This window comes from Scardinius erythrophthalmus (genome assembly GCF_964197995.2).
Source record: "Scardinius erythrophthalmus genome assembly, chromosome: 8".
Classification (NCBI taxonomy): Eukaryota; Metazoa; Chordata; class Actinopteri; order Cypriniformes; family Leuciscidae; genus Scardinius; species Scardinius erythrophthalmus.
The window spans coordinates 18194287-18207501 of record NC_138228.1 but is presented as its reverse complement, the minus strand read 5'-3'; the positions used below and the strand labels follow the sequence as shown (position 1 = coordinate 18207501).

At 45.6% G+C, this 13215-nt stretch overlaps 1 protein-coding gene across 1 annotated transcript in view; it reads left to right on the top strand.

The window, feature by feature from the left end:
* Positions 1-1076: 1076 nt before the first annotated feature.
* Positions 1077-13215, top strand: part of iqsec3b (IQ motif and Sec7 domain ArfGEF 3b) — a gene marked incomplete at both ends in the record, with an annotated part of 28211 nt that continues 16072 nt past the window's right edge. The window contains 2 exons of the mRNA XM_081372072.1: positions 1077-1543; positions 4069-4143. Of these exons, the coding sequence (XP_081228198.1) occupies positions 1077-1543; positions 4069-4143 (542 nt within the window). The remainder of the gene's footprint in view (positions 1544-4068; positions 4144-13215) is intronic.

Here is a 13215-nt window from a genome sequence, read left to right as displayed (position 1 = left end):
GTGCAACAGGGGAAAAAACGCATAATAAAACAATAAAAACAAAGCAAATTTTTAAGTTTAAAATCTGTATACATATCAGTATGTTGGGATTAAATAAAATGTTTATTAAAAGGCTATTAAAATGTTGACAATGACTAATGCATATGTTTTAATCTTATACTGTTAATTTATTATTAGTTATTATGTATTCCTCACTTTTTCACGAGGCATTCCTCTTTTATTTTTCTGTAGGCTACATTTTGTGTTGGTCATAAGAATATTAAAATAATTCTGAAAGAATATAAACATCTACCAATAAACTCTTGACTTTGTGTTGGATTCCATGTAGGCCTAGGCTAAATGCGTAAACTGGAAAGACGTTTGGACGTTTCAGATTAGCTAGTAGTGTAGGCTATATGACTAACCATGTTCACATTACCTTTTATATTTGTATCTATTTTTATTATTATTTGCATTGACGCTTTAGTATTATTTAGTGAGCAACAATCATGTTAATGCACTCTGCTGGAGAAAAAGAACATTCATTTGGTAACTAAGCAACAGAAATCTAAATTTGTAACAATAAAATAAGACTCTTGGCATAGGTATTTTAAATATACATTTTCATGAGTAGCCAACATGGGATGATAATTTTTACTGAAGATGCAAACCAAAGGAGCCATGTCGAGGTAGTTAATAATGATGATTCTTTATTAACAACAAATCCGAATCAATTAATAAACAAAGTAGATCTCGATTTCTAATTATTTAGCTATGAGACTCAATAAACCAAACAAACTCCATTATTGCGCCTCATTGCGTGCCCCTTACGTCACTCGCGAATCTGGCCACGCCCCCTTCAATCCTGTGTTTGGACATCCTCGCATCAGCAACACTCCGCGCATCCCTTCATGCGCGCTCTGGACACGGATGTGGAGGCGGAGGAGGGAGTCTCGCGCTCTTTCTGTCTCTCTCTCGCTCTCTCAGTTCAGCCATTTAAATATCAACCCGTACATCAGGGGGAGCCATACTGACACCGAGACGCCCTGCTTGGATCACATTATTGCTCGGCTTTTTCAAGAGGAGCGTCGCACGGGATGTCAAGCCTCCTGGATAACCCTCTGCAGGCGGTGCTCTATCTGAAGGAGCTCACCGCCATCGTGCAGAATCAACAGAGTCTGATTCAAACCCAGCGATACCGGATAGACATACTCGAGCGCCGGCTGGAGGATCTAGCGGGTGAGAACCGGCAGCTCCGGGACTCCAGCAGCAGCCATCACCGGCACCCTCCCCGCTATCACCCGCCTCCGCCCCCCCGCACCTCCAGCCTGCCCCGAACCAGCAGAGCCGGGACACCCCCGGTTCAAACTCAGCAGCAGCAGGAACAGCACCATTCCCCTCTGGACATGCAGCTTGTGCCTGCTGGACCCAGCAATGCCAGTCCGGACTCTGCTGATGAAGATGAAGATGATGATGATGACGCTCAGAACCCCTGCTGTAGGTCCCTGGTCCCACAGACACCTGCCACCTTGTGCCGAGCTGTGGGACTCCCACGGACATCTGAGTGAGTTCTCATAGCACAGTTTCTCAAATCACTCTTTCTTTAGGAAAACACGAGATCGATGAGATGTCGAGGCAGATTAGATGCGCCAACAGGATTACATAACAGAGGAATTTCACTATGCAGGCCACAGTGAATATGCAATTGCACATCAATAATTCAGTGATCATAAAACGAGTGATGATTTGCATTTATAAAACCTTTCAGCGTTCTGTTTTTAAAATCATGTGGGTGTGTAATCAGTTCTTATATGTATGCGAGAGAGTCTGTGTGTGTGCGTTTGCACTGCTATGTCCAGTCTTGAAATAACCACACACTCTAAAATGGAAGAAAAACGATTATAGGTCAGCATTAGCACAGCACATTCACTATTTCCAGGGCAAAAGGTCTCAAGAAAGAGGTTTTTAATGCACCTGATTATTTTGCTGCAAGAATGCATTTTAAAAAGCACTTAAAAACACTTTATTGCCAGGGATCTACATGCGCGCGCACAGATTTATGCATAAAGTGAGGCTTTCAGTGACATTCCCATAGTGTATGTGAATTTGATCCGCCAGCTGGAATTTAATCCACAGTAAAAGAGAGAAAGATTGAGAGACTGAGTGTGTGTGTGTGCTCATTTGCTTCAGTGCACATCTTACGCTGCATTTGTAGAGTATTCCCTCTGTGTGTGTTAACCCCTCGAGCAAAACTGGAATGATACATTCTGCTCTGATTTGTTTAATTGTAGCATTATCGTTTCCTTTAGGGTAAAAAAAAAAAACACTTAGTCTTGGGTCTGAGAGTATGTTACCTTGCTGTGTGTTTATGACAGAATACAATTAGTTGTACTGGAAGTGTGAGACTCTCATTGCTAATGAGTTTTAAGGCCGAATTATGCTCATGCACGCAGCTCATTAAAGTTAATCTCACATCGCTATCATCAGCGTGTCTGGTTATGACAGGTATAATTTGAGACTTTTGCATCTTTATTAGCGAGTGAAGATGGACTGTTTGCCATAGACAACATTATGCCATCATTTACTCACCCTCATGTCGTTTTCTTTCTTCCATGAAACATGTAGCGGTGCACTTAAAAAAAAAAAAACAAGCAAGCAAGCAGCTGGGAATTTTACATACACAACAGAATATTGCATTAATAATGAATATTATATAATAACCACAATAGCAGGAGTGTAAGGAAGTGATATGCAAATGTGATTATATTAATAGCACTTCACATTCTCATGTTTTGCTCGAGTGAGAAGTAAACATATTTGATGTGCTGTCAACAATGGAGGGCTCAAACAAGACTCACAGAAACAGAAAACGGGAAGGAGTTGGGGATTCGGAAAGAATTGTGAGCAGCCATTTATATACCCTTGCTCGAAATTCATTTAAGTATGTTGTTTAGCATCAAGAAGGCTAGTGGTTCTCAACTGCAGGTCTGAGGCACCTGGAAGAGCAAATAACCATTTGTAAGGTAAAAGGATATATGACTCAGACTACATTAAATACAGGCTCACTTGCATCAAGGACATGGTTTGTGCCAACTATAATATGTTTTCTGCTGTGAATGTCTGGCTGTCCTTTTGGTTGCTATTTCCTGTAGCTCAAGTAGAAGAGTATAGCGCTAACAATGCCAAGGTCAAGGGTTTGATTCCCAGGGAATGCATGAATTGATAACATGTATACTTTGAATGCAATGTAAGTTGCTTAGGTCAAAAGAGTGTAGCAAATGCATAAATTTACTTAAAGGAGTAGTTCACTTTAAAATGAAAATTACCCCATGATTTACTCAACCCTCAAGCCATCCTAGGTGTAGATGACTTTCTTCTTTCAGACGAATATAATCAGAGTTATATTAATAAACACCCTGACGCTTCCGAGCTTTATAATGGCAATGGATTGCAACCATCAGTTTGAAGCTCAATAAAAGTGCATTCATCCATCATAAAAGAACTCCACACGGCTTCGGGGGTTTAATATATTCATATTTAAAACTTTATAAAGTAAAATAACTAGCTTCTGGCCAAACGGACATACGGATTCGGCTCAAGTGTAAAGCGCAACTTGTGCAGAAGCAATGCAACGTACTGCTGGTATTTACGCTACGCCATGACGCACTACGCTACTTACGATGTCTCAAGTCGTTTGGCCAGAAGCTATAGTTATTATATAGCTTAGCTATCCCCCCGAAGCCGTGTGGAGTTCTTTTATGATGGATGAATGCACTTTTTTTGAGCTTCAAACTGATGGTTGCAATCCACTGCCATTATAAAGCTCGGAAGCGTCAGGGTGTTTATTAATATAACTCTGATTGTATTCATCTGAAATAAGAATGTCATATACACCTAGGATGGCTTGAGGGTGAGTAAATCATGGGGTAATTTTCATTTTAAAGTGAACTACTCCTTTAAGGCCCAATAATCTGGATTCTGAAGCAAAACTAGTTCAGTACCATCACACTTGAGTGCTTGAGGAAGACAAATGAAATGACATGTAAATAATAGTATTAATTGCCATAATGTGGATTTGAACATTTTCAGGAGTCAGACCGTCTTGCACCAGTTCTGCTGTCCAGCACCAGAGGCCCCAGAGGGAGATCCCAAAACCTGCTCCAGGTGAGGATGACACCTTCTGTAACAAGCCAATCGGAAGAGTTACACTTTCTACATATCAAGCAAAATGTGCAATATGAACAACAGTAAGAAGTAAGCAGTAAGGAGAGCGTGAATATACTTGTTTACCGTAGCTGTCTGCATTGGTTAAGTATTCCATCTTTTAAATGGTAGTGGTTTTCTGTTTGCGGTCCCTGATCTATTGGCCTGAGGCATTCTGGGTAATGGGATTCAAGCCAACGGAATGTATGTGTGTGCGAGAAAGAGAGTTAGTGTGTGCTGCAGGTGTAGCTTAACCCTGGTCCGTCCTTTGTCTGATAGACTGGAAAACTCTCGGCATGGATAAGCACCGTCATTCAGGTGGAGAGAGAGGCTGTGCGTGTGTGTGTGTGTGTGTGTGTGATGTGCATGTGTGAATGTGGCAGCTCTGCACTATTTTGGGAACTTCAAACCATCTGAGCTTTGTTGACTGCATATTTTATGCTGCCAACAAAACCAAGTTTTAATAGCTATTCTTAATAAAACAGTAGGCTACATAATAACTGTGAACATAATCAACAACAGAAAATATAAAGGTAAAAGAGTAGAAAAACTCGAGAGCATGTAGATGTGAATTTGAGAACTTGTACAATAAATATTCGTACTTGTACGTGAACATTTACACTCACAGCTCTAATGTGAAAACCTGTCAAATAAAAATCTAAAGTTGAATGCTGAAATTTGCACTCGCAGACAATAGTCACAAACCTGCACTGAGACATTTCTTGAGTGGCCGTCCTGAACATGAAATGCCACCCACTGATTTTTTGCTGTCACTAACAGAATGGACTTTGACTAATAACATTTTTGTCTTCCAGGATAAGATCTTTAAACAGACAAAAGGTTGTGCTATGGGGGCATGTTACAGCCCTTCCTATGCAGGTTTGTACCTGGGCAAATGGGAGGAGGATTTTGTTTTGAACCAAGAAAATAATGTGTTTCACAAGTTTATTATCTGGTGGGGGCGCTATATTGATGATATATGTCTTTTGGTCTGGCTCGGAAACAGAGTTGATTGAATTTCATGGTTATCTGAATAGCATTAATCCAAACATCAAGTTGTCTTTAGAATATAGCAAAGTGTGTATTAATTTTCTTGATTTGACAATTTCAAAAGATAACCAAGGAACCTTGCATACATCAGTGTATAGAAAACCGACAGACAGAAACACAATTTTACATGCCAAGAGTTTCCACCCAAATTGGCTTAAAGAGAATGTCCCATATGGGCAGTTTCAGAGAGTGAAGAGGATCTGTGACCAAGATCATGTTTTTGAAAGTAAATCACTAGAGATGATGTCACGATTTAAGGAAAGGGGATATCGAAGCTCTACTCTCCAAAAAGCTTACACCAGAGCCAAACATGTAGATAGGGCATCATTACTACAAAGGAATACACTGAAACTAACAAAAGAGAGGTCTGTTTTTGTCACTACATACAGTACAGAGGCTGAACAGATAAGGCAAATCATACAAAAAAACTGGGGAATTATTGAAAGTGATGAGGTATTAAGTCAGGTCTTTCCTGAACCACCTCTCATTAGTTTTAGAAGATGTCCCACCCTACAAGATAGACTGGTTCACAGTTATCTTAAACCAGAAGTAAAACAAACATGGTTAGGCCCTAGGCCCATAGGTTCTTACAAATGCCAGCACTGCAACCATTGTGCTAATGTAAGACAAACCAAAATTTTTCATGATGTTGGTTCTCAAAAGGAATTCACTATTAACCATTTTATAAACTGCCAAACTACCTTTGTCATTTATAGATTGGAATGTTCTATGTGTGAAGTCTTTTATGTAGGAAGAACCAAGCGGCGTTTATTGGACAGACTGGCTGAACACAAATACGCAATTCGCACAGGTAACACCAACTATCCCATGGCAAGACACTATATGGAACATCACAATAGTGACCAATCCACCTTACAGGTCTGTGGGATTGACCACATCCCTTTGTCCTTAAGAAAAGGCAATAGGCAAAGGCAGCTGAATCAACGGGAAGCTTTCTGGATATATCGCCTGCAGGCTACTAAATATCCAGGCTTGAATGAGGAACTTGACCTTAGTGTATATCTTTGATGTTCTGTTGTCCTATGGTGGTTTGAAATTTGTATACTATGCTTGTATTTTAACTTGTATGGGTCACCGTGTTGGGTACTGGTATGTTCCTTTCATGAAGTCAGTTTTTGTGTGTACTTAATTGATTTGGTAAGAAGTGGAAATGATGACATCTGCTGTCTCTTGTGTGTACTAACAATTAACCTTAGCACCACAGTTGACAGATGGAGACTTCTGATTGGTGGACTGTTAGTTCATAAGAAACTTTGTTTGTTTGAGATCTGTTTAACTCCCAGAAGAAGGCATGTAGCCGAAACGCGTTGGAGTTTTTTAGAAGGTTAATGTGACCAAGCCATAATAATAAAGGCTTTTTAACTTTTGCAATTGAGAGTGCCTTGGAGTTCCTTTTTCCTTTTTGATTAGTCACAAACCTGTATTCTGAATTTAAAGCTGCAGACAAGTAGTCACAAATGTGTAAAATGACATTCTCCGAAATACAATGACAGACACAAACTTGTAATATATATTTGCATTTAATCTTACATTCACATTCGCAGTGCAACCTCAATTAGGCAATTGCAACTTCTCAAATCTGTCACTGCAATTTCTAATTTCATGCCTTGACTTTTGATACTCTTTTCGCGATATATCATGGCGATATTCTGTGCTCATCTGCTTTGCTGTAGTATGCATTGGTGTTTACTGAGTTTGATAATATCAGAGAATGTCTAATAAGGCAGACGTAGACGGGCTCTGATAATATCATTTATTTCAGTAAAGCCAGTCATTAAGCCATTGGCGTTTCAGAGCGTCCCAGAGGACGCGGGTTTCGTGACATCATCGCGTACAATAGAAGTCCAATTTCATTGGCTAGGCGCCAACCAATAAAACGGCTCCTTCGAACACCCCCGCTCCCGCCCCCCTTTCTCTCTCACCGTCACTGAGTTCAAGTGCACAAGTTTTGCACCTAATATAGTATATCGCCATGATATATTGCGAAAAGAGTATCAAAAGTCAAGGCATGAAATTTGAAATTACAGTGACAGATTTGAGAAGTTGCAATTGCCTAATTGTGGTTGCACTGCGAATGTGAATGTAAGATTAAATGCAAATATATATTACAAGTTTGTGTCTGTCATTGTATTTCTGAGAATGTCATTTTACACATTTGTGACTACTTGTCTGCAGCTTCAAATTCAGAATACAGGTTTGTGACTATTGTCTGCGAGTGCAAATTTCAGCATTCAACTTAAGATTTTTGTTTTACAGGTTTTCACATTGGAGCTGTGAGTGTAAATGTTCACGTACAAGTACGTATATTTATTGTACAAGTTCTCAAATTCACATCTACGTGCTCTCGAGTTTTGCTACTCTTTTACCTTCATAGAAAACCTATACTTTTGTGTCCAAGTTTGTAGAAATTATCACCTTTTTTTTTTTAAGCAAACTGATAAGGCAGAAATTACAGAAAACTCTGAATATTTTTTTCCAATGTTTGAACATAAGAGCAGCTTTACTCCTGTAGAAAATATATTTACATTTTGTTCCAATAATGGTCGAAACCAAGATAAGCACATAATCAAAGTGCATTTTGTTCCCTTTCGTGGTCACTCCGAGTTACGTCGGATGACGACGAATGGGGTTTCGCTTAGAAAGCCTATCACCTTCGAGTATATAAAACGAGCCAATGGCAATGAAATGCCATGGGTCTGCGGAATTTGCATAGCGTATCTCCGCCCCACGCAGGGGGTATATAAGGAAGTACACCGGCAACATGGAGATATGTTTTTCGCTTCGGAGCCGAGAGACATTCTTCACTCCACTAGAAGCCTAAATCCTGAGTTTTCTACAACTCTTCATCTTCGAGACGAGCGAACTCTCCGGTGTTGGTGTGACGGCGATCTCCAGCGAGTGCACATTACCCTGCTGATCTGGTCAGTGATCTGACAGATAGTGTGTTTCTCCCTGGTCGCTTCAACATCCGCAGAGTTTTTCCTCTCACAAAAGAGCTTGCACGTGGCACGTCTTTTTAAAAATGCCTCGCCCGTGCACTTCTGGTTGCGGTCGCAATGTGTCTTCTTCTGATGGGTACAATCGCTGCTTGGTGTGTTTGGGCATTGATCACGCTAAGGCAGCGTTTGTGGATGACTCATGTTCTCACTGTGGGAACATGACCATCTCCGCGCTTCGGTCGAGACTCAATGAGCTCAATCGAGCGAGAGTCCCCTCATCCACACCCCGATCTACGGTCTCCCCGAGAGGCTGTACTTCGGCTGGTGGCCAGGGTGACGGTGTGGAACAAACCGCCGACTCGTCCACGGTCCACACCCCCCTCTCCAGCGCCGGTACCTTCGAGTGTTCAAACTCCCTCTCCGGTCCCTCTACGGAGGCCCCTCGAATCTCGTTTGGCGCTCCAGAGGAGGATGCAATGTCAATCGCTGCATCACAAGGTGGGCAGGAGTCCTGGGAAGTGAGGATTCGGCTGTGCTGCCACCTTCGGGTGTGCTAGCATTGCCCGAGTCTGATCCCGAGATGACGGCCATGCTTTCCCGGGCAGCCGCGGCCATTGGACTCGAGTGGTCCCCGCCACCCGACCCAGTGCGCTCGCGGCTGGACGATTGGTTTTTGGGTGCGGCCGCCGATTCACGTCGGCGTCCCGCCCCAATACCTTTCTTCCCGGATGTGCATGAGGAGGTCACGCGTTCCTGGAAGGCACCATTGTCTTCCCGTGATCGTTCGTCGACCTTCTCCGCCTTTCCTCCCCTCGATAAGGCCGCTGCTTGTGGGTACACTGGGGTTCCCCCGGTGGAATGTTCTGTCGCGATGCAGCTGTGTCCGGCAAGCGCTTCCTCTTGTGGTGTCCCTAAGCACCCATCCAAAGCCTGTAGATTTTCGTCTACCTTGGTGGCGAAGTCTTACAGAGCGGCGGGACAGGCAGCCGCCTCTTTGCATGCCATGGCCATCTTGCAGGTCTACCATGACCGTGCCCCCGCACAGGGCCGCTTTGCCTCCTTCGCCTGGGCCGGTCATTCCGCCTCGCTGCACCACCGACGGTACATCTGTGGTTCGAATGACCCCACTGGCGCAGTTTCTGGAGGCCTGGCTAGAGCTTCCCAGACTGTTCCGCTGGGTCGCGAGAACCATCAGGCTCGGCTACGCGATTCAGTTCGCGCGGTCTCCTCCCCCGCTTCAGGGGAGTCCGCTTCACTATGGTCGGTGGCAATGCCCCTGTCATGAGAGCGGAGGTCGACACCATACTGGCGAAGGCAGAGGCAGCCCTTGTTCCCCTTCGGGAACACGGGGTTCGCATCCTGAACTATCTCGACGACTGGCTAATCCTAGCTCACTCCCGAGACCAGGTTTGCGAACACAGGGACCTTGTGCTCCGGCACCTAGCTCGTCTGGGCCTTCGGGTCAACTGGGAGAAGAGCAAACTCTGCCCCGTGCAGAGGATCTCTTTTCTCGGTATGGAGATCGACTCGGTCGCCATGTGCGCGCAGCTTACGAGCGAGCGCGCGCAGTCACTGCTGACTTGTCTTCGCCAATTCGACGACAAGAGTGCGGTTCCACTGAAACTATTTCAGAGGCTCCTGGGGCATATGGCATCCGCAGCCGAAGTAACGCCGCTCGGGTTGCTTCATATGAGACCGCTTCAGCTTTGGCTTCGCTATCGAGTCCTGAGGTGGGCATGGCAACACGGCACGCTCCAAGTCCCAGTGACTCCAGCCTGCCGTCAGACCTTCACCCCGTGGACGAACCTCAGTTTTCTACGGGCCGGAGTGCCCTTAGAACGAGTTTCCCGGCATGTTGTTGTATCAACAGATGCCTACACCACGGGCTGGGGCGCCATGTGCAATGTCAATTGCCTCGAGTTGCTGGCTGTACGTCTGGCCCTGCACCGCTTCCGTGCGTTGCTCAGGGGTCAGCACGTATTAGTCCGTTCAGACAATACCGCGACAGTAGCGTACATCAACCATCAAGGTGGTCTACGCTCCCGCCGTATGTCGCAACTCGCTCGCCACCTCCTTATATGGAGTCAGAAGCATCTGAGGTCGCTTCGAGCCATTTATATCCCGGGAGACCTGAACCAGGCGGCCGACGAGCTGTCTCGGCTTCGCCCTCTCGCTGGAGAATGGAGACTCCATCCCCAGTCGGTCCAGCTGATTTGGGATCAGTTCGGGGACGCACAGGTAGACCTGTTTGCCTCCCACGACTCGTCCCACTGCGACCTGTATTATTCCCTGACCAAGGGCACGCTCGGCACGGATGCACTGGTGAACAGCTGGCCGCAGGGCCTACGCAAGTATGCGTTTCCCCCAGTGAGCCTCCTTGCGCAGACCTTGCGCAAGATCAGGGAGGACGAGGAGCAGGTCATTTTGGTTGCCCCGTATTGGCACAACCGGACCTGGTTCTCAGAACTAGTACTCCTCGCGACAGCACCTCCCTGGACAATCCCTCTGAGGAAGGACCTGCTTTCTCAGAGACGGGGCACCTTATGGCACCCTCGTCCCGATTTTTGGAACCTCCACGTGTGGCTCCTGGACGGGACGAGGCAGGTTTGAGTACCCTACCACCAGCGGTGGTGGCTACCATCACTTCCGCTAGAGCATCGTCCACGAGACATGCCTATGTGTTGAAGTGGAACTTCTTCGTCAACTGGTGTTCTTCTAAACATCAAGAACCCACGAAATGCCCGATCAGTGTCGTGCTTTCCTTCCTGCAAGAAGGGTTGGAGCGAAGGCTGTCTCCCTCCACCCTGCAAGTGTATGTTGCCGCCATTGCCGCACATCACGACGCAGTTGATGGTAAGTCTCTGGGAAAGCACAACCTGATCATCAGGTTCCTGAGGGGAGCAAGGAGACTGAATCCTCCTCGTCCTCCCCTCGTACCCTCTTGGGACCTCTCAGTGGTTTTAACTGCCCTGCAGAGTGCTCCCTTTGAGCCTCTGCAATCAGTGGAGCTTAAGTTCCTGTCTATGAAGACAGCGCTCCTGGTTGCATTGGCCTCCATCAAGAGGGTAGGGGACCTGCAGGCATTTTCGGTTGACGAAGCGTGCCTGGAATTCGGGCCGGCTAACTCTCACGTGATCCTGAGACCCCGGCCTGGATATGTGCCCAAGGTTCCCACCACACCTTTTCGAGACCAGGTGGTGAACCTGCAAGCGCTGCCTTTGGAGGAGGCAGACCCAGCCTTGGCACTGCTCTGTCCAGTACGCGCCCTTCGTGCTTACGTAGATAGAACGCGGTGTTTTAGGACCTCAGACCAGCTCTTTGTCTGTTATGGTGGGAAGCTGAAGGGAAAGGCTCTCTCCAAGCAAAGGTTGTCTCACTGGATAGTGGACGCCATTGCTTTGGCATACCAGCAGCAAGGTCGACCATGCCCCCTTGGTGTGACGGCCCACTCCACTCGGAGTGTGGCATCCTCTTGGGCTCTAGCGCATGGCGCCGCGCTAACAGACATCTGTAGAGCTGCAGGCTGGGCGACACCTAACACATTCGCGAGATTATATAATCTCCGAGTGGAGCCAGTTTCTTCTCATGTACTCGCTTCAACGAGCCGGTACTAGATTCTGCTCAGGTGTCTTCGCTTGCTCGCCATTCCTCTCCACGGACGGGATACGTGCGATATTTCCTCAGGTGAGCCTAATAAGCCCTGAGTCTCCTCCAGCACTGTCGACGTCAACGCCAGAGTTATGCCACCGGCAGCTTTCGCGCTTGGCTAGGTGCCTCCATGTGCATGGTTCCCCCTCTGGGCGACCCCCACATGTGTATTTCCACTGTAAGCCTCTCTGAGCATGTGTCTTTCCCTCGGCAAGCCACCTTGCCACCCCTGGGGTTGAAATATTCCACCTGCGGCTGGACACCCCAGTGTTACTCCATATGCAGCCCTCTGGGTCATATGTGTTTTCCAAGTCCCCCCCCCTTCGGGCTGGGCATAATTGCATATTTCCTCTGAGATATGCTTCCCAGTGTACCTTGGTATTCCTGTGTTAAGTAGGACTCCTTCGTCCGTGCTAGTCTCACGACAGGGAGCTCAGACTTACGCAGGGCACTGGAAGACAGCCGAGGTGGCGTGATTAGACTGGGGACCCCATTCGTCGTCATCCGACGTAACTCGGAGTGACCACGAAAGGGAACGTCTCGGTTACGTATGTAACCCTCGTTCCCTGAGTAGGGAGCGGAGACGTTACGTCTCCCTGCCACGTCCCCCTGCCACGTCCGCTGTACCGCTGGGAACGCCTGAGTTCAGTCTCGGCTCCTCAGCGAAGACATATCTGCATGTTGCCGGCGTACTTCCTTATATACCCCCTGCGTGGGGCGGAGATACGCTATGCAAATTCCGCAGACCCATGGCATTTCATTGCCATTGGCTCGTTTTATATACTCAAAGGTGATAGGCTTTCTAAACGAAACCCCATTCGTCGTCATCCGACGTAACGTCTCCGTTCCCTACTCAGGGAACGAGGGTTACATACGTAACCGAGACGTTTCTTGTATTAAAGTGTAAAAATTTACTTTTAACTTTCCAGGAAAAAAAAACTGTCTGATGTGGTAGCCATAAATTCACCGTAAAAAATTCTGCCTGTATAATTTATTTCTTATAATTGTATATTTCATTAAGTGATATGATGTTAATATATCAATCTACTTCAAATGCTTTTACCTTTCAAATGTACTGATAATTACCGCAATAATACAGGAGGTTTATTAGAAAGCCACATAATGAATCAGGTTCTTTATAAGTAGCCTGTCCATAAAACATGACCAATATTCATATATAGGAAAACAAAAAAACATCAGGGTAACACACAACACCAAAATAATGCATTAAACACATTAACTAAATAACCGGAAATGTAACAAAACAACACAGAACACAAAAAAATATAATTATATGTGATGTCACGTAGGGACTTTTAGAAAATATTACTGTTTGTATTTCCTTTCTGTTTTCCACTGTAAATTATGGTATTTC